The following is a 26,541-nucleotide window of genomic DNA, read 5'->3' as shown; positions in this document are numbered from 1 at the left end:
TGCGGACACAGGATGTGGCCTTATGCTGCATTGGACCACTGGTCCACCGAGCCCAGTACTGTACCCACCCTTGTTATCATGGTGGTCACGATGATCATCTGCCCAGAGAGAATTAGTTATTGGGCAGATTATTTAGAAATGTAGTAAATAAGTGGTCTGAGATCATTCAGGAAGCTGTCAGTCAGGCTCTGACCACTAGGCGGCAGACTCCATCCATAAGTCACTCAACAGCTGGAGAGCAAGTGGACTCTGAAGCAGAACCAACATGAGAGTCATAGTGAACTGTGGATTTCCCTGGCACATACATGGACATTTTCTCCCAGCTGCCAAAATAAGTGCTCCACCAGGGAAAGAAAAAGGACAACTGGCCAAGTGCATGAGAATAATTGGCCCAGCAGCCCCCTCTCCAATACTGACCCATTTCCCCCATCTCTGGGATGGTCTTCCCAGCCCCATCACTGACCGTTGAGCCACCGGGAGTCATGCTGCTCTGTACGGATAGAGGGCCTTGGGCCCAGGCTGCGGAAGATGGTGAAGTCCCGGCCCATCAGGTCCGTAGCTACCCCGGAATAAAGCTCTTCACCTGCCCGCAACGGAGGATAAAGGTTAAACGGTTTCCTGGCTTGTCCAAGCCAAGCCCAGCCTCAACCCCAGCCAGATGGAATCCATATGCGTCAGCAGGGGAGTGCAACAAGGCTCCCTCCAGATGTTCTGGACGTCAGCTCCCATCAGCCCCAGCCAGTATGGCCACTTGGACTACCAAAAGGCTATAGACAAAGCCCCTCACCAAAGACTCCTGAGCAAATTCAGCAGTCATGGAATATGAGGAGAGGTCCTTTTACTGATCAGCAACTGGTTAAAGACAAGAAAGGAGAGAGGAGGAAGAGATGGTAAAATCTCTCAATGGAGGGATGTGAACAGTGGGGTCCCACAGGGATCTGTGCTGGGACCAATGCTTTAATCAGGCTCGCCTGATTAAAGGCAGCCGCCGGCAAGATCACATCACTCCAGTGCTGAAGGAGTTGCACTGGTTACCAGTTGTTTTCCGGGCCAAATTCAAGGTGTTGGTTTTGACCTTTAAAACCCTATATGGTTCCAGCCCAGCCTATCTGAAGGAGCGCCTCCAGCAACACCAGACAGGCCACTTAACAAGATCAGCTTCGGATGGCCTTCTCTCTGTCCCATCAGCCAGGACAGCTAGACTGGTGGGGACGAGGGAAAGGGCCTTTTCTGTGGTGGCCCCCACTCTGTGGAACTCCCTCCCTAAGGAACTCTGTCATGCCCCCTCTTTAATGAGCTTCCGCCGTGCATTAAAAACGTGGTTGTTCAGGCAGGCATTTGGGGTGGGTTAGGGTATTTTAGAAAATGTTTTTATTGTAGAATTGTGGCTGGGTGACCAGCCAGATGGGCTATTAATAAATGTAATAATAAATAAATAAATAAATAAATTTGACAGCTTAGTAATAAATGATCTGGAATTAGGAGTGAGCAGTGAAGTGGCCAAGTTTGTTGATGACACCAAATTATTTAGGGTGGTTAAAACAAAAAGGGGGTTTGAGGAACTCCAAAAGGATCTCTCCAAACTGGGAGAATGGGCATCTAAATGGCAAATGTGGTTCAATGTAAGCAAGTGTACAGTGATACATGTTGATGCAAAACATCTCAATTACAAGTATAGCCTGATGGGATCTGAGGTAGCGGTGACTGACCAAGAAAGAGATCTTGGGGTTGTGGTGGACAGCTTGATGAAAATGTCAACCCAGTGTGCAGCTGCAGTAAAAAAGGCAAACTCCATGTTAGGCATAATTAGGAAGGGAATTGAGAATAAAACTGCCAAGATCATATTGCCTTTATACAAATCTATGGTGCAACCACACTTGAAATACTGTATACAGTTCTGGTCACCACACCTAAAAAAGGATATTGCAGAGCTGGAAAAAGTGCAGAAAAGGCCAACTAAGATGAACAAGGGGCTGGAGCATCTCCCCTATGAGAGAAGGTTACAACAGCTGGGATTGTTTAGCTTGGAAAAAAAGAGGGTAAGGGAAGACAGGATAGAGGTATACAAAATTATGCATGGTGTGGAGAATGTGGATAGGGAGACATTTTTCTCCCCCTCTCAAAATAGTAGAACCCAGGGTCATCCCAGGAAGCTGACTGGTGGGAGATTCAGGGCAGATAAAAGGAAGTACTTCTTCACACAGCACATGGTTAAACTATGGAATTCACTACCACAAGATGTAGTGATGGCTACCAGTTTGAATGGTTTTAAAAGGGGGTTAGACAAATTCCTGGAGGAAAAGGCTATCAGCGGCTTCTAGTCTTGATGGCTATGTGCAACCTCCAGTACCAGAGGCAGTGAGCCTATGCACACCAGTTGCTGGGGAACATGGGCAGGAGGGTGCTCCTGCACTCCTGTCCTGCTTGTGGGTTCCTGGTCAACAGCTGGTTGGCAAGTATGTGAACAGAATGCTGACTAGATGGACCCTTGGTCTGATCCAGCATGGTTCTTCTTCTGTTTTTATGGTCAGGGATGATGGGAATGGTAGCCCAAAACAAGTGGAGGGTGCCACGTTGCCTACCGTTGTTTTGGAGTATGTCTCTCAGATGCTCTTTCTTGGGTCCCCATGCAGGACCACCTTCTGCCAAAGCTCCTACTTCTAAATGCCTCCTGTGCAGACTGCTGGCCAGCCAGGGAGCAGCAGCCATTCCTGGAGCCCTGCAGAGCGGGTGCTGGGATCCAGAAGGGAACGTGCTCCCTACCACCAGTTGCATCCTGTGTGCACAGTCAGCTGTTCCCAATATGGCAGACAGCAGCCTCCACTTCTCATATTCAAGAACAACTTCAGAGCAGGGGTAAGCAGCCTGCCGCCTCCCAGATGTGTTGGACTACAAGCCCCATCATCCGTGATAGTTGGTTGTGCTGGCTGGGGCTGATAGGAGTTGTTGTCCAAAATGTTTGGAGGGCCCCAGATGGCCTACCCCGGCTTTAGGGACTCTGGGTTCTTCGTTGAGACGAAGATCGAAAAGCGCCAGCTGAATTGTGAGACCTGTCACATCGGATACTGGGAACGTCCACACTCTTTTCTCAGATCAAAAGCTCTTCAAAGATTGTGTGAGCCTGTGAGATGGAGGGGCTGTGTGCATTTCAGGGGCGTCCCACAGAATACCCCTGGGACTAGCAGTAGCAGTCCCTTACCAGCCAGCACCGAGGCAGCCTCATGCCGAGGGTCGTAGGGACTCTTGCCTTTGCCATCCTCCAAGCTCCCAAAGTCCAGTTTAAACACCGAGTCCTGGAGAGAGGAGCGAACGTGTCAGCAAGAGGGATGGGTGAGGAAAACCCAGGGCTCTGGTGGCTCCCCTGCCCCAGATTCAGCCTCAGTCCCCCGCAGCCCTCCCCACACCCTGTGAACCCACGCACGACTCACCTCCACACGCTGTCCGGCCTCGACAAAGGCGCAGGTGGGGTGGAAGGCCCCAGTGCCGCAGGCGTACAGGTGGGTGCGGTTGTAGGGGTGTAGAACCTTGACAAAGTTCATGCACTCGGCCTGCGGAACAAGAGCAGCGCCTGCAATTGAGCAAGTTGCCTTCCGGGCTCGCAAGGTTGCGTAATGGGATGGATGGATGGACAGACAGACAGAAAACAGATCCTGTCCGCTGGGACTGGGAGGCATCAGCGGAGCTGCAAGCAAGGGAGCCAGAAGGCTTGGACGCCTGTCAGTGACAAGGGAGCTGCAAGCACGGGCCGTTTCCCCATCCCTATCTATTACATTCCATCCAATGGCTCCAACTTCCCACCCAAATCCTTATTTCAGATGTGCCTCTGCTCCTGCCAGAAAGAACATCTTGTGGGGCAGGCAAGAGCTGGGAATGGAGAAAGGGGGGCCGTCGCAAGGTGCGAAATGAAGCACGCCAGCTCGCCGGCCTCTGACGCTGGCATTTGCTGGGTCAGCGCTTCCCTCGCCTCTGGACATCCTCCCCTGACATTGCTGAAATGCCCAAGAATGTGGGAGCCTCTCTTTGCCTCAAGAACTGTGTGGGGTAAGAAATGCTGGTGCCACGATGTCCGTGGCTGATTGGAATGACAGCACCTTTTACCACCAGTTTCCCCCAGCAGAGGGCGCTGTGGGAAGCAGGGGTTCTGCAGAACTGGCTCTCTGCAGCACCCGAGAGAGGGCTGGGAAGGATGGGTGGGGTGGAGATTTCGTGCCGGTCGCCAGCAGACACGAAGACCCCAGTCCCCCACACGGCCCTCTCCTTCCTCCCAGAGCAAGCCTCCTCAGCAGCCCCTCCCCTGCAGGAGGCGAACATCTGTTTGACTTGCTGCTGAGCACAATTAACCGCTGACGGATCACTCCTGCACGGTCAGCCCATTAAAAAGTGGCTGATTATTTAAATGTCTGGAATAACTCAGGCAGAATTCATCTTTGGTGAATGGGCCAGAATGTTCGTACGCCTGGGGGAGTGACAAGCTCTGGTGGGGAAAGGAGAAGGACATCACAGCCTCTCCCAGCACCACTGGGCCCCTTGAAAGGTCAGTTAGGAGGTCCCAGCAGAGACAGGAGTGTCACGGAGATCCCTCCCGTTTGGTGTCTTGAAGGCGAATTGAGAATAAGCCTGGCGCAGCAGCCAAGGCAAACAAGGGCTGAAGAGAGCAGAGTGAATGGCTCCCAAAGGAGCCAATTCACACATGGCTGTCAATTGCAAGGCAAACAGCAATCCATGGTGGAGCAGCAGTAAGCAAGAGAGCAAACATGTGGGTGGGAGAGGAGGAGTAGGAGGGAAGACGAGAGCACAGTGTCCATGCAAAGCTTAAAAAGCAGGGGCTCAGCGTTCCACCTTGGAAGTAGACTTTCCATTATTTGTAAATGTCAAGACCAGGAAAGAAGCATTCAGAGGTACCGTAGGACTTGTTTACAACAGGACTCATTGTCATATTTAATTTCCTTCCTGTTTACCCCCATTGTTTCCTGTCTATGTGTGCATATAACTCTCTCCCTCTCTCTCTCTCTCTCTCTCTCTCTCTCTCACACACACACACACACACACACACACACACGTCCTCCTCTGAAGTTCATTCTCTCCCCTCGCACTGCAGTAACAACAACAACAACAACACCAAATTGGAGCAATTGCCTCCATATACCCATCAATGACTCTGATACACAATGCCCCCTGATATGTATGTGTGTGGGGGGAGACACATACATCCTGAAGCAGACACCGTTCTGGCAGATTAAAAGGCCCTCCTGCCATGAAAGCAATTAGCAGAAAATATCAGCAAGATGTCAGTGGTGAAGGAGTGCATCTGCAATAAAGTCCACTGAAAAAGGAAAGAAGGATCGGATCGTGAAGGGGGAGGGGGAGGGGGACAATGGCCAGGAAGAGGGATACCGTCCAGCATGACATCCAGGTGAATCACGGGAAGGTTTCCAGCAGATCTTCTCCCTATTCTCAGTGGCTGATCAGGTGGGAAAAATGCAAGTCTGGACACCATTAGCCAAACACAGCCTAATTTGCTTGATAATATGAAGTGCTGGAAGAAACTGAACTGATTGAGAGATGGGGACAGTGGTGGGACTACACGATACAAGCAAATGCATGTAATGAAGCCCCAACAGCCTTTTGTATTTTTAATTTAAGAGCAGCAGCTTTGGGAAGGGGCAATTCTGAGCAGAGAACTGGAGTGGGGAGATGGGGTGCTCAATCCTTTCCTCCCCAGTTTTTCTCTCATCAACTTGCATGGAAGGATTTGATTTTAGCTGTGTTCTTGGCCATGTGCCTAAAACCAAGGATAACTGGGAGCACCAATGCCAGCTCCAGGATTTGTGGGTGGGCGGGGGGGGGGTTAGGCAACATGTGGGTTCACCTCCCCCTCAGTTCTGTCCCCACTGCCTATTGACTTGCCCTGTTCCTCTGGATCCAGTCTGCACCACCTCCCAGAGGGAGAGCACAAGCTAAGTTAAGGAAGGTGTTCTTTCTCCTCTATTATCAGTGCTTGCCTGGTCTGAGTAGGCAAGTGAACAGGCAGTGACAACAAGGAGGCACAAGAACAGGGTCAGGAGGATCTTGACAGCAGTGGGGCCCCTGCAGAGGTGTGAGCCTCAGCAGGTGCCCCATCATGCCAGGTTTCAGGCCTGTTTATGAGACGGAAACAGCCTTGGTCACCCTGGTTGATGACTTAAGCCGGGGAATGGAGTGAGGGAGTGCAACCCTGTTGGTTCTTCTGGACCTCTCAGTGGCTTTCGATACCATCAACCATGGTATCCTTCTGGATCAACTTGGGAGACACAGTTTTAAAGTGGTTCTGGTCCTTTCTGGAGGAGCGGTCTCAGAAGGTGGTGCTGGGGGACTTCTGTTCCACCCCATGGACATTAGCCTGTGGGGTGCTGCAAGGTTCTATCTTGTCCCACATGCCTTTTAACATCTACATGAAACCGCTGGGGGGAGTCATCAGGAGGGCTGGGCTGAAATGTCATCAGCATGCAGATGATACTCAGCTCTACCTTTTGGTTTCTTCTACACATCCCGGGGATGCTGTGGAACTCATGAACCAGTGTCTGGAGGTTGTTTCAGGTAGATGAGGGTGAACATACCGAAACTTAATCCAGACAAGATGGAGATACTGTGGGGTGGTAAACCAACTACTCTGGATGGAGGTTTACAACTGGTCTTAGATGGGGTTGCATTCCCCTAAAAGACCAAGTGCGTAGCCTGGGAGTTCTCCTGCACTCTGCGCTAACTGGAAGAGGCCCAGGTGGCTGCAGTGCCCAGGAGTGTGTTTTATCAGCTTAGGCTGGTACGCCAGCTGTGGCCCTATTTGGAGAGGAGGGACAGTGCCTCAGTTATCCATGCACTAGTGATGTCCAGGTTGGACTACTGTAATGCACTATACCTGGGGCTGCCTTTGAAGATGGTCCGGAAAATTCAGCTGATGCAGAATGCAGCCACCTGAGTATTGGTGGGGGCAAGACAATTCAACCATACAACTCTTATACTGCATCAGTTACCGGTGTGTTTCTGAGCCCAACTTAAACTGCTGGTTTTGACCTTTAAAGTCTTAAACAGTTTGGGACCAAATTACTTGAAGGACTGCTTACACCCATATCAGCCTGCCCACACTTTAAGATCAGCAAGAGAGGCCCTCCTCATTTGCCCACCTGAGAGAGCAGTTAGATGAGACATGACAGACGGCCTTTTCTGCAGTGGCCCCATACCTCTGCAATAAGTTGCTATTGGGGGTCCGCCAGGCCCCATCATTGCAGGACTTTTAAAAAGTCCCTGAGAACATATTATTTTACTTTGGACTCCCCTGATATGCTTGCTGTTGTTGTTCTTTTTATTGTGGGGGTTTTTGTTTGCTTTTAAGCCTGTATTGGTTTTTATTGTTTTCTTTCTTTCTTTCTTTCTTTCTTTCTTTCTTTCTTTCTTTCTATACCGCCCAATAGCCGAAGCTCTCTGGGCGGTTCACAGGTGGTGTATGCCACCTTAGGAGGGCTTCTGCCCTGAAAGGTGGCCAAGAAATATTTTAAATATATTTAAATATATATGGCCCTGGCCTTGTAGGCCCCTTCCAACCCTACAATTCTATGATTCTATGAAATAAATTAAATACCCCTGATGCCAGCCCTGAGGACAATCTTCTACAAATCAGCAGCATCCCTTCTTCACCCTTCTCTAGAACTCTGGTAGTCTGCACAGTCACAGCTCTCCATGGCATCCCTGGGTCACCTTGAGCTTGTGTCTATCCTGCAGTCGAGACCTTCCCATCTGGAAAAACCATGCAGGTCCAGGCCTTCTCTCTGGGGCTGACGTTACTGACTCCGACACCCGATAGCCAGCACTCTCATTTAGGTCGAGGAAAATTGAAACCCAAGAACAGGGATGATGTTCGATGTGCAGAAAGGCGCATCGTAGCCTCCCGTAGCCCTTTAGGCTGTCGAGCTGTGTAGCTAATGGGAAAGAGAAATGAGCCAGATGCAACGCTGTCAGATCAATGCATCGGGCATGGGCCAGATGTTCCAGTGCTGCTGTCTCAACAGTTCTCCCCAGAGACTGGACATGTGCCACTGAGCTGCTGCTGGACTTCCCCAGGCCTGTATTGCTCAAGCCCTCCACCACAGGTATGACAAGTCGTAACGATAGATAAAGGGGCAAATGGGCCTCATGGCATGCAGTGGATGCCAGAACGGTCTTGGGAAGCAACTCTGGTACTGTGACCCTTTAATGCCATGCAGTAAGAATGTGGTCAAGTTACAAGTTAAGCCCAGGCTGTAGCTCCACGGTACTGCTGCACTGTGCTTGGCATGCAGAAGGTCCCAATCCCTGGTAGCTCCAGGTAGGGCTGGGAGAGACCCATGTCTGAAAGCCTGGGGACTCATTGCTGCCAGTCAGCACAGACATTACTGAGCAAGACAGAGCAATGATCTGACTCGGTGGAAGGCAGCTTCCTGGGCAAAAACAGGCCATAAGCAGGATGCTCCGGCTCACGTGGAGAAGACCACACAGTGCAAGACCAGTGAGGAAGGGACAGATGCATAGCATTAACCATTTCTCCAGGCAAATGCATAATCAACGGGAGACCAAGGGCACGGCTGGGCCACCTTCTCTCTCCCCACTGCAAAATACACCCTAGTCCTCCTCCACTTCTGCTAATCCCAGATCTGCCACATTCGCTCCCCCTCACTTCCACTGTGTGCCCCCGCTCATATCCCGAGACCTTGCTGTTGCTGGCCTCTTAGCTCCAGCCCTGTGTCCCTCTCTTAATTTACATTCTTATTCAGATGGAGAGCCAAGTCTCCTAGCTTATGTTCCAGTAATGCCTAACCTAGGCTGTGACGTCAGTGAATTTACATGAGCTACAACCATCAAGAAGGCCAAGCTCCAAAGAGACTGGACCCTTTCCCAGTCCCCTTAAAAGCCAGGATGCCTCTTCTCTAGAGCCTGCACCAGGCTACCAGCCCCTACGGGAGTCTGTGCTTATGCACAGGACACATGCTCTTTTTCACAGCTAAAGATACATTGGGATTTTTGCTCTAGTCTAATGCTAATTGGCTTGCTTCCAGATCATTTGCACAACAAAAGGGAATTTCTCCATTATTTACTCCCATTCTTTGCAGATTTGCTCTCAGCACGGAACTGTGCTGCTGCTTTCAAATGGAGAGGAAACAAATGGGGTCCGATTTTCATTCCCGTAATTCAAATCCAATTTGTTTCATAGAGAACTACTGCTGATTAGGAATTTACTCTGCTATGGAGAGGGGACAATAAGCTGATGTAGCTCAAGGTGCGCTGGATTTTGGTACTGTTAAAGTTCATTTAGTTGTGATGGGGGAGGATGCTCGAGTTCTCTCTCTCAATCTCTCCCCCTCTCTGTCTCTCTCTCGCACACACACACACATGTCCATATACATGTAGCATGTAGAATATACATACAGAAGTAGATGTACATGTAGATATAGATCTACATATAGCATACATATATAGCATATGGACATAGCATATATGTAGCCGATGTACATACAGGTGTAGATGTCACATAGATGTAGCTAGAAGTGCTGGATTTTGGTACTTTTAAGATTCATTTAGTTGTGATGGAGAGCGTGCCCTCCCTCCCCTCCCCACCCCACCCCACCCCTCTCTCTCTCTCTCTCTCTTACACACACACACACACACACACACACCCTCTCCAGAGTCCAACCCATTTGTAGAGCATCCCACCCACCCATTGCAGGGCAGGTCTTGAGTAAACAGGCCTGGGGTTGTCACATCCCCATCATCACTCTTGAGTTAGCCCAGGAAGACAAACAACCTTAGGACTCTTTGTTTTCCTGCCCTTTAGCCCTGATGGATAAAGCAGGCTGAATATCGAGAACCGCTGACAGGGGGAGAAAAAAAGAGAAACGGCTCCATCGCAGCAGAGAGAAATGTCTCGCTAATGCCTCTCCTCAGCCGGAAGCCTGAGCTTTCTGGCCAGCTGCTCTCCAGACCGCCTTGCAATCTAATTTTGCTCCCAGGAGCCTGGTCGGCAAAGCTCGTGTCCAAAACAAAAACCAGGGAGGACAAGTTGCCTCAATTATTGGCCCTGTCCATGAATCAGTGGGGATATCTCTGCAGGGTCAGACTGCTCTGTTGAACTTCAGCTGGCACGGGAGAGCAGCACCACTACAGATTGTTTCTGTTTTAAACAGGAGTGATGCAACATGAGGCAGCTCTTCTGACGACCCTGTTCCTGGCTGCCTACCCCCACCCCAAGATCTTTGCAATTGGGACGGCATTGCTGAAAATCCTTCGCCCCAGCAATCTTGGACAAATGCTTCCTCTCTCTAGGCCACAGTTTCCTCTATACAGAATAAGGGCTGTAGCAAAAGGGCAGAGCACCTGCTTTGCATGCAAAAGGTCCCAGATTCAGTCCCAGGAATCTCCCAGGTAGGGCTGGGAAGGACCCTTCCCTGAAACCCCGGAGAGCCACTGATACTCTGTCTATGGCCTAATGGGTGTGTGACCACATAATAAAGTGAACTGAACTCAGCCTAGGGGCTTTTCTACATAAAGCTTTTAACCCGCACCTTTACTGAGCCTTCTGCTTCCAGATTCTTTGCAGTATTAAAATCGGTTCCTTTACACGTATTTTTTTCTGGGTTTTTTTCTTTCTCTGCCTTTCTATACGTTCCATTACACAACCACTAGGTGGTGCTGTGGTATAGCACAATTGCACAAGCACACCAATGTTTCATGCTGCCATTCGCAGATATATCAGGCTTTTCTTGTTAAAAAAAACACAGCAACACTATAATGGTTAGAGAGAACGGGAGAGGCCCTGGAGGATGACGATGTCATGTTAAGGATCCACAAGCTATCATGAGTGAGGAAGCACAAGCACACAATAAAAGCCTCGTGTAGAAAGGCTCTAGACTAGGGCTGCGGAAGCTGTGGCCCTCCAGATGTTGTTGGGCCACAATTTCTATCATCCATCACCAGTGACCATGCTGGCTGGGGCTCATAGGAGTTGCAGGCCAAAACATCTGAAGTTCCCCAGCCCTGGTGGAGACAATACTGGGCTAGATGGACCAATGGTCCAACATGGTATAAAGCAGCTTCCTATGTTCCTAATATTTCCTTTGCCTTGCTCAGAGTGGAAGCACTGCTAACAGCAGCAATTGGTTGGTTCTGTTCATTTCTTTTATTGTTGCATTTTTAATTGCATTTTATGTTATGTTTTAATGAAGATGTTGTTTTTAATCTCGATTTTATTGTTAGCCACCTTGAGTGCCATTTTTTGGCGGAAAGGTAGGATAACCACTTAGGATATTTTTAAATATGGACAGTGCTATATAAATCTATTAAACAAATAAATAACATCAATTAAATAAATAATACCACAGTGTCCCTATGCCTCTGAGCACTCTTTCCCTGCTCTTGGCTATTGCCCATCAAACAAATAATTAACCATGGCAATGAAGTAATCATGACCACATCACACTTTTTCATGGGTTTCTGTACTGGGTCAAAGTGCCAACAGCAATTCACAGCAGCACATCACACCACAGTTTCCCAGGCTGCCAGGGACGGAAGTGCGTCGGGAAAAGGCTACATCTCTCTTCTGCTTGAGCCTCCATGTGATGAATGGGGGAGGCCAACCATGTGAACAGCACAGGCCACATTTCTCTCCCAGCAACCCCAGCAACTGTGCAAACTGGAGTGGGCTAAAGCATGGACTCTGAACTGTGGGGATCAGAAGCACTGAAATAGCACATGGAATTCCCCTAAATTACAGCCATCTGGATGTGCCCACAGTCTTAGCCACAAAACCCTCAAACCCTACATCCTTCTCATTTTTACTTGGATCAGAGCAGTCCTTGCCTACACCCTCCCATGCATCTAGAACAACCTTCCCCAACATGCTGCCCTCCAGGTGTTTTGAACTCCAACTCCCATCAGCCCCAGTCAGCATGGCCCAGGGGTGAGGAATGCTTGGAATTGTAATCCAAAGCATCTGGAGGGAACAGAGTTGGGGAAGGATTACATATAATGCAGATCCAGGGCCTGGACCAGTATTACAGACAAGAGACCAGCAAATATCTAAGGGGGGTACTTATTTGGGGAGGTAGCGTGTCCCCTTGTCTTCTCTAAACTGCGCCAAACAACCTCAAGAACAGGGGTAGGCAACATGTTGCCCTGAAGATGTTTTGGACTACAACTCCCATCAGCCTTAGCCAGTATAGACAATGGTTGTAGGCCAAAACATCTGGAGCGCCACAAGTTGCCCGCCCATGCTCAAGGAGAACACTTTTCCTCACACCAACCACCAAGCTCATCAGGCCAGTTTGGAGGAAGATGGCCATTCCAGATTGCCCACCAAAGCTGGGTTAGAGAAACCACAGCCGCTCAGAGAGCTCCTATTTCAGGCTTGACCCAGAGCTGCTCCCTCCCTGAACAACCTGTAAGAGTTATGGCCAAGGTGCCTGAGACCCTTCCTGCTGCTGACCCACAGTTATCAAGGGGTGAAATCTGACGGGGTCCTGCTTCATCTCTGCTCCTGCCAAAACGGTGGGAACCCTCGTCTTATCTCCTGGAAGGTCAGGATGGGTCACAGCTAAGCAGGCATCTCTAAGTGCCCCGACCAGTCCCTCCGCGGTGACAGGACTCCCAGCCCTCATGGAGGCCTCACAGGGCTGGGACCTGATAGTGCTGCTTGCAAGGCTGGGGACCGGGAAAACAGTTTTCTGAGGAAGGGCACGCGTTCCTGCGAGATGCTCAACAGATTCTTAACAGCAATGAAGGGTCATGGGTGAATTAGGAGGCCCCAAGCTAGAGTTTCAGTCTCTCTCTCAGCACATCACAGTCCCATCATACGACGGAGCGAAGGCTCTGTGGGCTGCTCACTCTGGAAGCAACCCACCCACATCACGTTTTCTAATGCTTCTCATCCCCTTCCCTCGGTGCCCTGGCTAACTTATGGGGGAGGGTGTCTCCATCCCCTTCCCATCCAGATGGGTCACTTACATTGATGTCTTTGCCTGCCCAGTTGCATTCTTCCCTCCATTCCACAGGCGCCGGCCAGTAAATCTGTGGGAGCAAAGATGAGGCAGATCGTTAGGAAAGCTCTTCAAAACAAAGGTCTTCTAGTTTAGTCATTCATCACACTTGAAGTTAGCCAAACGCTGTAAAAGCTCTGGCAGTAAAGATCCCCGGCTGAATTGCTGCTGCTGGCTCCCCTTCATCATGGGCCACGGTCTCCCTGCTATTTCAACCCTGAGCATTTTCTTGGGTGGGGCGTGGAACAGTGTACAAAGGCTGCGGCGAGCACTAGGTCTGCTGCTGATGAACTGCAAAGTCAACATTCCAAGAGGACGACTCAGCTGGTGCTTGGATTTGCTTGGATCTTTTATTTATTTGTTCATTAAAATATTCATAGGCTGCATTTCAGCCACACGGCCCTTAAGGGGTTCTACAACGCAAGTATTAAATCAATGTAGACAATAACGAAGACTGAGAATATGAGGTTGTATCCAATGTTAGTCCTGCTTAGAGTAGACCCATTGAAAGGAATGGGACATAATTAAGTTAGCCATGATGAACTTAAGTCCCATTCATTTCAATGGATCTACTCTATGTAGGACTAATATTGGATACAACCCAGAGCAAATAAAGCATTTAGAAAAGTAAAACCAGCTTCAGCCCCTTATTAAAAACTAACGAATGCTGAGCGGAATAGGAGTGTCTTTAGCACTCGCTGGAAACTGAGCGATGAAGGGGCTAATCTCCCTAGGGAGGGAGTTCCATTACTGGGGTGCTGCCCTAGAAAAGGCCCTGCCCCACATTCTCAACATGTGAGTCTCTTTTGGCAACGGGACATGCAGCAGGGCCTCCGATGAAGCCTGTAAACCGTGTGCTCCACTACTCCGGCCCCCATTTCGAGGGAGTTCACCTGAACTCAGTGCTCCCCTCAAGAGGAGGCAACGCGCTGAACTTTGGTCCAATGAGCCACGGTACCAAGGACCACAGCCCGCTGGTGCAGAGCAGCCGCTGGTGCTTGCTCACCAGCACTCCGCCCTCGTGCTGCATCCTCTCAGCCCCGTGCCAGCCCTGCAAAGGGGAGCAACGGTGCACCCGCACATAGGCACTGCAGCCGCGGGGCAGCCCGCAGGTTCTTTGCCAGGACACCAAGCTTTGTTCATGTTGCAGAAGTCAAGCCTGACTCATAAGCTCAGGCGGCTCATTGGGAGATGTGCCTCATGGCAAAGTCGCAGACGGCAGAGCAGAGAGCCACGTTCTGCCGCCTTCCAGCCGCACCAGCCAAGAAAAGCAAATGCTCTAGGAGCCGAGGGTTGGAGGTGGCTCCATTGCATCTCCTGCTGAGCTGGAAATACAGCTTCCACCTTCAGCCCAGCCATGAGGGTATCGATGGACTCAACCCACCCTCTGTCCTACTTCATTAAACAGGGAGGTTCATTCTATAAGATTTCGCAGAGGAGTCTGGAACGCAGGACCTGTTGTCATGACAAGCAGAAGGGCCCTTCTGATGGAAAAAGGAGCCACTAAAGGCTCCAGAGCAGAGAGGGAACATAATAACTCAGTGTTCTTATTGATTTATTTAAAACATTTCTGTACTGCCCTTGAACACTGTATTTCCAGAGTGGTTTACAGTCAAGGTTTTGAGATTAAACCACACAGTCTTGTCACGCCTTAAAGACTAATATATTTATTATGATGCAAGCTTTCATGGACTACAGATCACTTCATCAGAAGTGGACTGCAGTCCGTGGAAGCTTATACTGTAATAAATGTGTTAGTCTTTAAGGTGCCGCAAGATGCTGCTGCTGTTGTTGTTTTGCTACAATAGACTAACACTGGATTTTGCGTTTGAGAGGGAACACAGAAACCCAGGAGCCCAGGCCTGCTTTTTTAAGCTAGGCCAAATATCCACCCTCTTCCCCCACAGCCAACTTTCCTGGGATCATTCAACACTCCTGAAAGGGGGTTGGAGGGATATTTGTAGATTTTTGGGGTGGGTGGGTAAATTTTAAGAATTTTTGTCTCACCTTTAAATAAGTGGCCACCACAGGGGCAGCCAAATTTCTCCCCCTCTAAGAATGACCCTGGCAAGGATGCTATGGCATGGCTTGGACCACTCCGAGAGCAGTCTGTGTCAGAAAGATGGCTGGGCTATTCAGAGCAGCTAAGCATCCACTTGAAACAGCAACAATACTTTTTTTGTTACTGAAAAAAAGAAGAATGAAAAAGAGGGGAAACCCTTGGCCGTCTTGTATTTAAAGGTAAGATGAAAATGCTTACAATTTGTCCACCCCTTGAAGATGATTCCAATCTTCAGGGGAGATTTCTGCCTCACCCCTGCTCCTTGAAATCAGACAAGTACTCTGGACCAAATACTTCTTCATGGCACTACAGAGACACGTTACCTTCTTGTCATGCTTGCTGATGTTGTCTAGGCTCAATGAGGCCAGGTAGTTTTTCCCACCCACGAAAAGTCGTCCTCTCTCTTCATCCAGCAGCAGCGAGTCATAGCAGCAGGAGCGCTCCAACTCATAGGTGCGCAATCCATGGCGCATCCACAGGTCTGCAGAGAAAGAAAAAGGTGAGAAGGAGGCTGAATGACAATCGCAGTCCCGAAGGAGACTGTGCGTTGCACAACTCCATTTCCATTCTTCAAGCCAAGTCAGAGAGAATCAGCTGGAGCAAACTAAGCGCAGCACAAGCCAATTCAACGAAATGAAAACCATTACAAATTACTCTTTTGTAAAACTGTTTTGTACGATTACAAAGCACCTAGTATGCAGGAACAGAAAGGAAAAGAGTCATAATTATTAAAAACAAACAAACAGCACTGAAGACTGTTAAAGGTGACCATTCCCATATATGCCTTCCAAGAGTCATGCAGATCTATACAATAAAGTGAATGTCCTTGTGCAAATTTCTCTGCTAACATTCATGTACTGTGATGGATACAGTAGCCCCATTCTGTGGCTTGACCACCAAGTCCGTGGGGAAAGGGTAAGAGATGGATATCCTTCCCTCAGAGATAAGCAGACTTAAGAAGATGACTGGCTGGCTACATGGCAATTTACCCTGTAAAGTGCTCTGCCATCTAAACAACCAGTACAAAAATCTCCCAGACAAATGGTGCAGCTGGGACACTGGTATACCAGCTTCGAAGTTGGGGCTCTACAGATGACCTTTATGTGACCTTGGCCAACTCAAGGCCCCTCTCTAGGCCTCTTTGCTCCCTTTTGTTTATTCGGATGGCAAGTTTCGTAGAGCAGCGCTAAGTCCCTGTAGTTCTGCTGCACTCAACACAGCTGGCCTCTTAGGGTAATGCGGCCGTAATACTTCTGTCAGCACATATGCTGAGGGGGAAGCCCGATATCTTTGACTGGCACAGGCCTTCAAAATTCAAGCGGGGGTGGATTGTAAGGATGCTGTCTCTCACACAGAACACAAACTGGTCAACCTATTCTGTTCACTTATTTTAAGAAGGGTGCAATGAAGCTTCCTCATTGCCTAGCATGGAAGATGAGTTTCTAAATTAAAAATAAACACCCCCCCTCACACACACACACACACACATGCAGCCCCAAAACTGAATTGCCCCCAGTGCCCACTGCACAGCATGGAACACACCCCTTATCCACTGTGGATCTTAGAAGGCCGACATGCAGCCTCTGACCTCCAGTGGGTGGTTGCTGCCGCTTCGAAACATGGGCAGCGGCGGCCATGATCCCAAGACTCCCGTATGACACTTGCAAGCCTGAGGCTGGTGAAGGACCTGCTCCAGCTGTGCACCATTCAGGCGGCTAGCTGGGAGTCAGCTGGGCCTGCAGGAGGTTCGGTTGGTTTTGTCTCCCCACCCTACCCCAGATCCAATTTCTGGCCTGTGTCAGACACCCCCACCCCTGATCTGTCCCACCAGCTTTAACAGGTTATCAGCCTCAACAGCAGCAACGTGACATTAATCTCCCAGCACAACAGGCTTCTGTGCAGAGAAAGGGCCCTTTCTCTATGCCCAGAGCCTAATCTGCTTTCAGCAGCACAGACAAATAAGCCATTGTGGAGAAGTGAAAGAAAGCGGCTGGGAGGGGAGCAATCCACCCGCTAATGAGCTGTTACCCATGTTGGGTGCATGGGCTGCGCAATGTCCACAGGAGGGGCCATAGCTCAGTGGTAGAGCATCTGCTTCGCATGCAGAAGGCCCCGGGTTCAATCCCCGGCATCTCCAGGTAGGGCTGGAAAAACTTCTGCCTGAAACCCTGGAGAATTACTGCCAGACTCGGTGTCAGCAATACCAGGCTAGATGGATCAAGGTCTGACTCAGTAAAAGGCAGCTTCCTAGGTTCCTATGGAAGTCACGGCCTGATTGGCCCCATTGGCTTGAGCGTGCTTGGTTTTGATCACCATCATCCTCCTGGTCCAGCAGCACCAGCATTTCTTCCTGGCCTCTCCATGCCATCTCCCTCCTTCCCTGTGGTGTGTTCTCTGTTTCTGGTTGGACCACAGAGGGCAGAAGAGTCTGAACTTGCCTAGCTTAGAGTAGCCACCTTGCCTTACCTGGCTGTGGACTTTCATGCCCCTACTTGCAGCCTTGTAAAGAAGCCCACAAAAGTTATTACCGGCAACAACAACAAAAATAATGCTAGCCTGCTAAGAGGCTAGTAACCTGCATGTCCATGCTTCCTCTGAGCAGGCTAGGTTTTTTTTTAAAAAAGGCTTGTAACAAGGGGACTGGCAGAGCGTTCCATCCCTCTATGCCAACCCACTACTGCATTTCAGTTCTGGGTGCAGAGGAAGGGGCTTTCTTTCCTTTGTGGCTAGCATGGAAACCAAGTAGGCTGGCAGAAGACAGAGTGATTCATCCCTCCTCTGCTCACCCACTTACTCACCTATGTTGAATTCCTGGTCACCATAGGCGAGCTGTTAAATACAAGGCTGCCCTTCCTGCCCTATCACCTTTAAACAAAAACAGTTTTTTGCTAGGACTGAACCAAAATGTCAAGAAAGGCAGGGGGAAATAATGAAAGCCATATCCAGTTCAGTTCAGAGAGCGCAAAAGAAACTGGTCATTGCTTTAACAGATTACCAGCCTCAATAGCAGCTGTATGACATTAATCTCCCAGCAGGTCCATTGCCTACGAGTGAAGAGCAATTGCTCACAAGCACTTGGCCTAGGGCAAGGTGCTTATTTTTCAGTTGAAATTACCTTCTGATTGTACCTTGCCCATGCTGAACTGCTCACATAGGCCATTACACCAGGAGTGGGCAACTTCTGGGGGTCAGGGGCTGTGTTGCCCCCCCACTGCTCCCCCACCTCTTGTTAGCTCACCTCAAAATTTGTCACTGAAATTTGGTGGCTTGGCAGTGGCAAATAACCCCTGACATTTTGCTTTAAAACAGGCTTCTGGGGGGGTGATTTTGCTTGACTGCAAAGTTTGCGCTCAACACACACCTTGTTTTAAAGACTTTTTTTTTTTTTTGTGCTGTTGCTCCACCACCAAATATCACAGGCAAATTTGGCGGCATAATGGTGGGGCGGCATGGGGACCGCAAAAAAGGCCAGTGGAGTCCGCATGCAGCCTGCGGGCCACAGGTTGCCCACTCCTGCTTCACACTATAGGCTCAGAGACTGCAGCTCAGCATGCCACCCTATTGGGTATGCATGGTGTACGTGGAGCTTCTCCCCTCCCACACCTCATGCTGAAGCGAGCAGGGCAGCCCTTGCATGCTGGGGAGCTCCTTGTGTGCACCAGAGCCCCAGGGCCTGCAGCAAACTGCAGAACAGAGCACAGTCAGTTTGCGAGCACAGTCTTCACGGGGGCAAAAGTCCTGCTGTCCTGCCATTTCCCCCCTGCCATTCCTAATTCGAAAGTAAGCTTCATTCTGCATTCTCATGCCCTGGCATTTATCAGCGAAAGCCCATCGGGACAGCGGTGTGCCCCAGTGCAAACAGGACTTGAATGAGCTCATTGACTTTGACCTTAAGAATCTATGCGTCTGTTTCTCTTTGCATACAAGTGGGCGCGATGCTCTGCACCTGGCTAGCCCACAAGGCACCCATGCACATGTTTACATTTCACCTCCAGAAAGGCTCCTCCTCAGACTCAGGGCAGGGGGCAGAGGATGGAAAGAGCACAGAGAGAGGGGGAGCTGGTACAAGAGGGTGGCTGGGAGGGAGAAAAGGGAGAGCCATAGGGCCCTCTCATGAATAGGTTTCCAATCGCATGGACCCTCAATAAGCTGATCGGATGGGCCCTCCCTGCTTTTGGTATCACCCACAGGAGCTTTATAGGGAACAACAGCTTTAAAATAATACACGTTAATGGGGAAGGGCACACTTTGACTTCTCCATTGCAAGGAAGTGTTGGGGCGGGTCTCGGTGCACACATTTTCCAGGGTTGATTAAAGCAGCATATTTCAAAATGGAGCATGTAGGATCACAATTGCTTTTGGACAATGGAGGCTGGTGGCTCTGATTTCGGTGGGGCTATGAATCCGTTTTGGGTTCCAGTCAGAACCAGCCAGAATGCTAAAGGGGCTACCTAATGTGCTGAACCTGTTTTGGGGACTGGGTGTAGCACCTTGGCTAGATCCTTGAGGGTTCTGGCTGGTTCTGACTGAAACCCAGAACGAATTCATAGCTCCACCGAAATCGGAGCCACCAGCCTCCACTGCTTTTGACTGAAAATTCCAGCCTCCAGTTTTCAAATATTTTAGGGGTGGGGTGGGGATAAATGGGCTGGACATAGTCCCTCCTTTCCCACTACAGATCATCAGCATTAGCTCTAGAGCAATGGTGGTGCCATGACATGGATCATCTATAGTGCAGGGAGGGTATGGCCAGACTCAACAACATGCGGGAAGATGATCCATCTGTCTCTTCACGCTTAGTCCAACCAATCTTTAGACTCACCCACAGTGCTCAAATACAGGGTAAAGGGAAGGAATGAAATCCACAAGCCCAATCTGCTGGATCTCCCTAATTTAAGCCAAATCATGCCACAAGTAGGCATGATTTCCCTTTAGGTACTCTTCTAAAAACAGTACCTAAAGCTCACACAGAAAGGGGGGTGCTCTCCCTGCCCTCTCCCCCTTGATTTGAGCACTGATGCAGCACACTCTGGCAAAAAGCCATGGGTTCAGTTCCACATAGGTTAAAGCAGCCTCCCCCAACCTGGTGCCCTCCATATGAGTTGGGACTATAACTCCCATCATCCCCAGCCAACATAGCCAATGGTTATGCGAGTTCCAGTCCAATGCATCTGGAGGGCACCTGGTGGGGGAAGGCTGTAGAACCTCAAGGCAATGATTGCCAAGGTGTGTCACCAGAGCTCCCAATCTCGTTATCACATGTACAGCACAGAAACTGGCCCATTTAACAACTGAAGATGAGCAAAAAGGGATTCTACAATGGATCAGAGACGCCAACAGTTCTTTTTCTCAGTTCCCTAAACTCTTTATGATTTTCTGCTTCTGGGAAATAAAACAGGTCTTTGTAAACATAAACATTCTGTTCTGGGGTTACCCTGGAAACAGCTTGCCTACCCACAAAGCCTTGCTGCTTTGCTTCTGCTATTGGTTTAAGAACAGGGATGGCACTGGGTTGGTTGCCTCAAGGGCAAAGTGAGATAGATTTTTCTAGCCAGAGTAATTAAGCCAGTTGTTCCTCAGGCTTCTGACCCACCTGAGTAATAAAAAAGTGTTCAGTGACAGCAATTACTACCCTTTTGTGGCTGAGGTGTCATGGTGATATCTGGCAAGGCCAGCCTGGATTTGGTTGCATATAAATATCACCAACAAGTTTCTGGAGTAAAAGGGAATAGCTAATACTCTCCAAGTGGCCTTGGTTGGGACAAACATTCCCAGAATGCTCCAGGAGAAGCATGTGCATGGAAGGAGCATATCACCTAAACATCACGTCTGCTTGCATTGTTGCTTCTTCCCATACACAGCATGTTTCCCTTTCCAGATGGGCGACATTTCTTTCCCTCAGCTCCTTCCTCAGAAATCCACATGGCCATTTTGCCAAAGGACTTGGCCATGAGCAATCCAGTCCTGACTTTGGACAGGGTAACTGAGCAACCTAAAGCAGCTGCCCAGTTAATTGTGAAATCACCCAAAAGATGAATCTGGGTGACATGTCACTAGATTATCCAACATGTCACTAGGTTTGGCCAGTTGCCAGAAGATAAGAAAGCACCATGGTGGTGTTTGGGAGAGAAGATACAGCCCAGCAGAAATTTCCCTAAAGGTCACACCTGCACTAGCAATTCAGACCACTGCCCCACCATCACCGGTGGTAGAAACATCTAATACTACTCCAGACTGGTTCTTAATACGTTTACACTGCTTTGGCATTGTAAAGCAAAGTGATTAAAAGAACTCTACCAAAATGAATGACAGCACTTTGGTAGAATGTCCATGGACTATACCACCAAATCTGATACACCTGAGAAATGTAACACTTTAGTAAAGAAAGGCTCATGCTTGTAGGGAAACATTTGAAAATTGGGCAGTGTGTAGTATGGGCTCAGAAACTAGGGACTTGTAAAGCAGGGGTAGGGTCTCCAGCTGTTTTGGTCTACAACTGCCATCAGCCCTAGCCAGCATAGCCAATGGTGAGTGATGATGGGAGTTGTGGGCCAAAACATCTGGAGGATCAAAAGCCAACAAACTAATGACAAGCCAACAAACTAGATGACTTTCCCTTATCCATCCCAGCATGAAATTATACATGAGTGCATGACACAACTGGTTTCTTGTTTCTTCCCCTTTTAGATAGAGATGCTTTCCCATCTTATTCTGCATAAGAACACCCTTTACAGGTCATACTATCAGCCTATGTAATCTCTAAAATGGTTCCAGATACTTTAAAGCTGCCATTCCCAGTGTGGCATCCTTCAGATGTTATGGACTACAACTTCCATCATCTCTGACCATTCTGCCTAGCTGAAGGTAGACTGTAGTCCACCAGTGGACTGTGGGGCAACTTTCAGTCAACCATCTAGCACTTCTTGGCTGCTGGAATTGTTAGAAAGACTGCTAAATTAGGTAGACCAGCAAGACACTTCTTATTAAGCAAGGGTGCATATTCGGGAACACTTCGCACTGAATAGTTATGCTTTAATGTTAAGAGATACTGAGCATGCACGCCTGCTTCATACATTTGAAACACAGGGTGAATCAGAAGGATTCTAGCTAAGAAAAATAATGCATAAGTAGACTATGCAAAAATTAAGTTCGTCCACTCCTGAGCTATAAATTCTGAGCATTTTGGTGAACAGTGATTAATACTTCTGTTGTCCATTAATTAGTCTAGTCCTTTTTAAAGTGCAGTTGTAATTTGTCTAGTCCTTTTTAAAGTACTGTTGCCCATGATCAAACCTTTGTCAAATTCTTCCTATTCATTTTAAACACGTGGAGTATTAATATCACCACTTAACCTGTGGCATTACATGGAAGTGAACAAATGTTCTATTTTGGCTTTTGTCAAAGTGTTCATAATTGTATCGGCCTCAAGTTATTTTTATACATCTCTTTCCTAAACTGGAAAGAAACATATCCACAACATATGAGACCAGGTCAATGATACCAGCAAATAAATCAGAGATGCTGTTGCTAACTTAAGGCAACTCGGTCTCCAGCTTTACATGAGTGTGAATAGGAGCAGGATCCCAGTTTTCACTCCACTGTTACAAAAACAGAGTTACTCCAAATTCACACCAATAGATTTTGCCTTTCTAGACACCCTACACTTCCTTGCCCATAGCACGAACGAGAAACGGGCTGTCCCAAATTATAATTTGGATCATCGGGCAACATGCATCGGTCTACATGACTCTCTCAGTCTAAGTAATGATTACTTGTGTCTTAGGACAAAGGAAGCACGCAGGGGGAGTAGGACATGGGTCATCATAAGAGACAAACACTCAATACACAATTTTGATAGCTGACACATTGCTCTCCAGTGCTTACCTGCCCCCATAAAAAATCAACACTGCTTACCATCCATGCAAATACATAGCCCAGCCTAGTGCTGGCCCGGTCACCTATGGAGTTCAACTCATTCAAAGGACTAGATAGAGCCAATTCCAAGTTCAACCTTTCCCAATCTGGTGCCCTCCAGATGTGCTGGACTACAACTCCCATGTTCCCTAGCCAGCATGGCCATGGGCCATGTGTTGCTGTCCAGCACATCTGGAGGGCACCAGGCTGTTCTAGTTCATACCTCCACCGAGAAGTGGCAACCTTTCCTCCACATGCCCCCACTTCTCATCTGTCATCTCCACTGGTTTGCCCCCCCCCCATGCCCTCACTTACCATGGAAGGAGAGCTTCAGGCGAGGATTGGTGCTGGTAGCCGTGGCTCCGTTCCCAGCCAGCAACAGGAGCACCAGTGCCTGGATCATAGCGGCTGCTGCTTCTTCTCCTCCGCAAGGACTCTGAACTTCTGGCAGCTGAAAGAGAGAGAAGCAAGGCTGAAAGTGCCTGCCAGGTCAGGTTACAACAGCCCCTCATGGGATAAATGGGAGAAGGAGGCAGTGAGGGGGAAAATCCTGAGCCAGCTCTTAGGAGGGGAAAGACCCATCTATACAAACATTGATCTCCTCCCAGACTTACTGGCCTGTTTTCTGCTTGTCAAGTCACTTCCAGAAGCAAAGAAAGCAGATTGAAGAGATCTTCCCTAAAGCGCTCCAAGTATGGGGGCAGAGCGGGGCAGATACATATGCGGACATGCTACTGAATAGCTCAGACTGGTCATCTTCTCCCCAACAATCCTATGAAAGAAACCTGGATTCCACAGCACTGCCATTCACAAGAACGTAAAGCTATTGCTCACATAGCTGAACTGTCTGCACAACTCATTTATGCCTGCATCCTGTTGCCAGATTGATATAAAAGTTGGTTGTGCATCCTATGCGAAGGGGTCTTAAGTTCTACATGTAAAGCAATACCTAAATAAACTGCACCTGCTTTGAGGTAGTGCTATAATTAAGGAAATTAAACTGACACTGCAGTCCTATACATGTCTACTCCAAAGCAAGCTTCATTGTGTGCAATGAGACTTACTCCTAGATCAGTGGGTAAGCATTGCAGACTAAGTCAAACACTGAGGAAATTAGAAGCATGGCCCAAAAAATGGTGATGGTGCACTGGAAGACTAGGTTCTCCTTATTGAGGTTGACAGCAGGATAATACATTCTCAGAGAAGAGTGACTTGCGCTGTAACACAAACAAACCACACGAGAAAGTAATCTCATACTTGTGGTCTTGGGAATCTGCCATGCTTTTTCTTAGCACCATCCATTTGTTACTTGATTTAAAACACACACACATGTTCAGCATCTATAGACTTTTCATTTGTCATCCACAGATGTTCCCCTGCTGGCATGCCGATTGATGGATGGAGAGAGCTGGCCAGTGACACTCCTTGCGGTACCATCTATATAAAGAAGAAGGAGGAGCAGGAAACACATTGTTCAGCCCAACAACAGTGGATGGCAACAAAGCCTGAATGGATAAAGAAATGCTCCATGCAGCACTCCACAGCATAGTGGGGTTGGGGGAGCCTGGGGCAAAACTACAGGAGAGTTTAGCTGTCACTGTAGTATGGAGCCCCTTTGTCCAGATCAGCCTTCCTCAACCTTGCTCCCTCCAGATGTGTTGGATTACAGCTCCGACCCTTCCCACCCAGTGTGGCCAATGGCCATGTTGGCTGGGGATGACGAGAATTGCAGTGCAACACATCTGGAGGGTGCCAGCCTGGGGATGGCTGGTCCAGATAAGGAGGAGCTGAGGACCCTTATACTTTGTCTTAGCAAAATAAAGGAAAAGTCTCCTCATCTTCAGCAGTTTATGACACCCAGAGGTACAAATGACATTCTGTCCAATTGAGGCATCCAGACCCCCATCGGTTTCTTACTTGAACATCTTTTGTGTGCAGAAGAGGGTAACCACCCCATTTTGGTCTTTACTTTTGAGACCATTAGTCTGTTGTATACCTTGACCCGCAAGTCACCCCTTAGGCTCTGTACCTTCAAAATCTGGGAAGACAAAAAGGCACTGGATGCTTTTGTTTTCCTACCACAAAGTCTGGCCTGGTTAAAGGTTTAGAGGGGGGCTATTCAGCACAACCTGCCGTGAAGGGCACCATGGCCCCAGTGGTACCCAATGCCCGAGCATTTGAGCTTCACACAAAGGTTTCGGCAACCCTTGTGATGAGCAGCTCATAAACCAGACAAAAAGCCAGCTTGCTCTTCCCCCACTCCTGAGGGATATGGCTTGTCAGAGAAAGGGAGGGTGGGGGAAACCCATCTGTCTGCAGGAGAACCAAGGTCAGAATATTCCAATGGCAGTTATTCGCATGTGAGGCTAACTCCGGTGCAGATTCCCATCTTCCCCTCCCTCTCAGCCCCCTTTAAGCAGACACAACTTGGACAATTATCTATTGAAAGAGGGCAGCCAAACACAGAAGTGGAACAGCCTTTGGCGCATTTGGCCCTTGCCAAAATCATGCTTCTTTCACGATGACACATGTTAAAAACCAGTGCCTTTCCCACATAAATTGCTCCTTTCGGAACAGTGTGAAGCTAAACCCCCAAACGGGTTGCTCTTAAATGGGAAGCAAGATTGCTGAGAGGGGATATCTGATGCTGCAGTTTCAGTTAAGGAGTTTCACACAGGAGGAAAGAGGTATCTTTTCCCCCACAACAGCTGAGGCTAGACGGACATGGAGGCAAACAACTCAATGCAGTCTGTGAAATCAAACCCAGAGACAAATAAAGTCTCTTCAGAGCGACCTGCCTCAGTTCAGAGCAAAGAAGGTAATTGCTCCCAATCAGCCTTCCTCAACCTGGTGCCCTTCAGATGTTTCTGGACTCCAACTCCCATCATCCCCAGCCAACAGGCATGCTGACAGGGGAGGATTGGAGTCGGGAGTCAAACACATCCACAGGGCACCAGTTGAGGGAGGCTGCTCTAGGTCAGGGGTGGGGAACTGGTAGCTATCCAGATGTTGTTGGACTCCCATCCACCCCAGCCAGCATGGCCAATGGTCAGAGATTATGGGGTTTGGAGCCTAGCAACATCTGGAGGGCCACTCTGACCTCCCCCACCCCCGCTGTTATAGTATCCACACCACTACTTCAGTGTCCTGGCAGCAGGAAGAAGATTCCTTGCATAATGCGCTGGGCTGATCCATGTGATAAGTGATCCCAGACATTGTGCCTGCAGTGGGGAGAAGCCATCGTACATTTGCCATGTGCTGTGATCTCCAGGTGGGAGTCATCCGTCCCCAAACATGGAAATTCCCCCTTTAAGCCTGCCAGGTAGCGTCCCAAAAGTTGCATGCAGCTCCTGAGCAGTAGCTGTGGCTTCTGAACGCAGTAAGTGCTGAAAGCCCCTCTCCCTAAGGGGCACCACAGTGAACTGCCCTCATAGCAAGCTGCCATATCCAAAGTCAAGCTCTTTGTCCACCTAGCCCCATATTGTCAGCTCTGACTGGAATCAGCTCTCCAGAGACTCGGGCAGAGAG

General features: G+C 49.0%; 1 protein-coding gene and 1 non-coding gene across 2 annotated transcripts in view; one reads left to right on the top strand and one right to left on the bottom strand.

The window, feature by feature from the left end:
- The window catches only part of SEMA3B (semaphorin 3B), a 65,525-nt gene that overhangs the window by 16,430 nt on the left and 22,554 nt on the right, over positions 1–26,541 (bottom strand). Inside the window, exons 2-7 of the mRNA XM_084839600.1 lie at positions 23,329–23,464; positions 15,423–15,580; positions 13,006–13,068; positions 3,429–3,548; positions 3,200–3,293; positions 464–583 (exon numbers count right to left, since the gene is read on the bottom strand). Of these exons, the coding sequence (XP_084695726.1) occupies positions 464–583; positions 3,200–3,293; positions 3,429–3,548; positions 13,006–13,068; positions 15,423–15,580; positions 23,329–23,416 (643 nt within the window). The 5' untranslated portion in view covers positions 23,417–23,464. The remainder of the gene's footprint in view (positions 1–463; positions 584–3,199; positions 3,294–3,428; positions 3,549–13,005; positions 13,069–15,422; positions 15,581–23,328; positions 23,465–26,541) is intronic.
- On the top strand, positions 17,162–17,236 carry TRNAA-CGC (transfer RNA alanine (anticodon CGC)). The gene has a single exon. It is a non-coding gene; the product is annotated as a tRNA-Ala (tRNA).

Source organism: Heloderma suspectum, chromosome 2, assembly GCF_057233095.1.
Source record: "Heloderma suspectum isolate Gila_16-S chromosome 2, 16-S_ref, whole genome shotgun sequence".
Classification (NCBI taxonomy): Eukaryota; Metazoa; Chordata; class Lepidosauria; order Squamata; family Helodermatidae; genus Heloderma; species Heloderma suspectum.
Note: the sequence above shows the minus strand (reverse complement) of the source record. Positions and strands in the feature narration are given on the sequence as shown.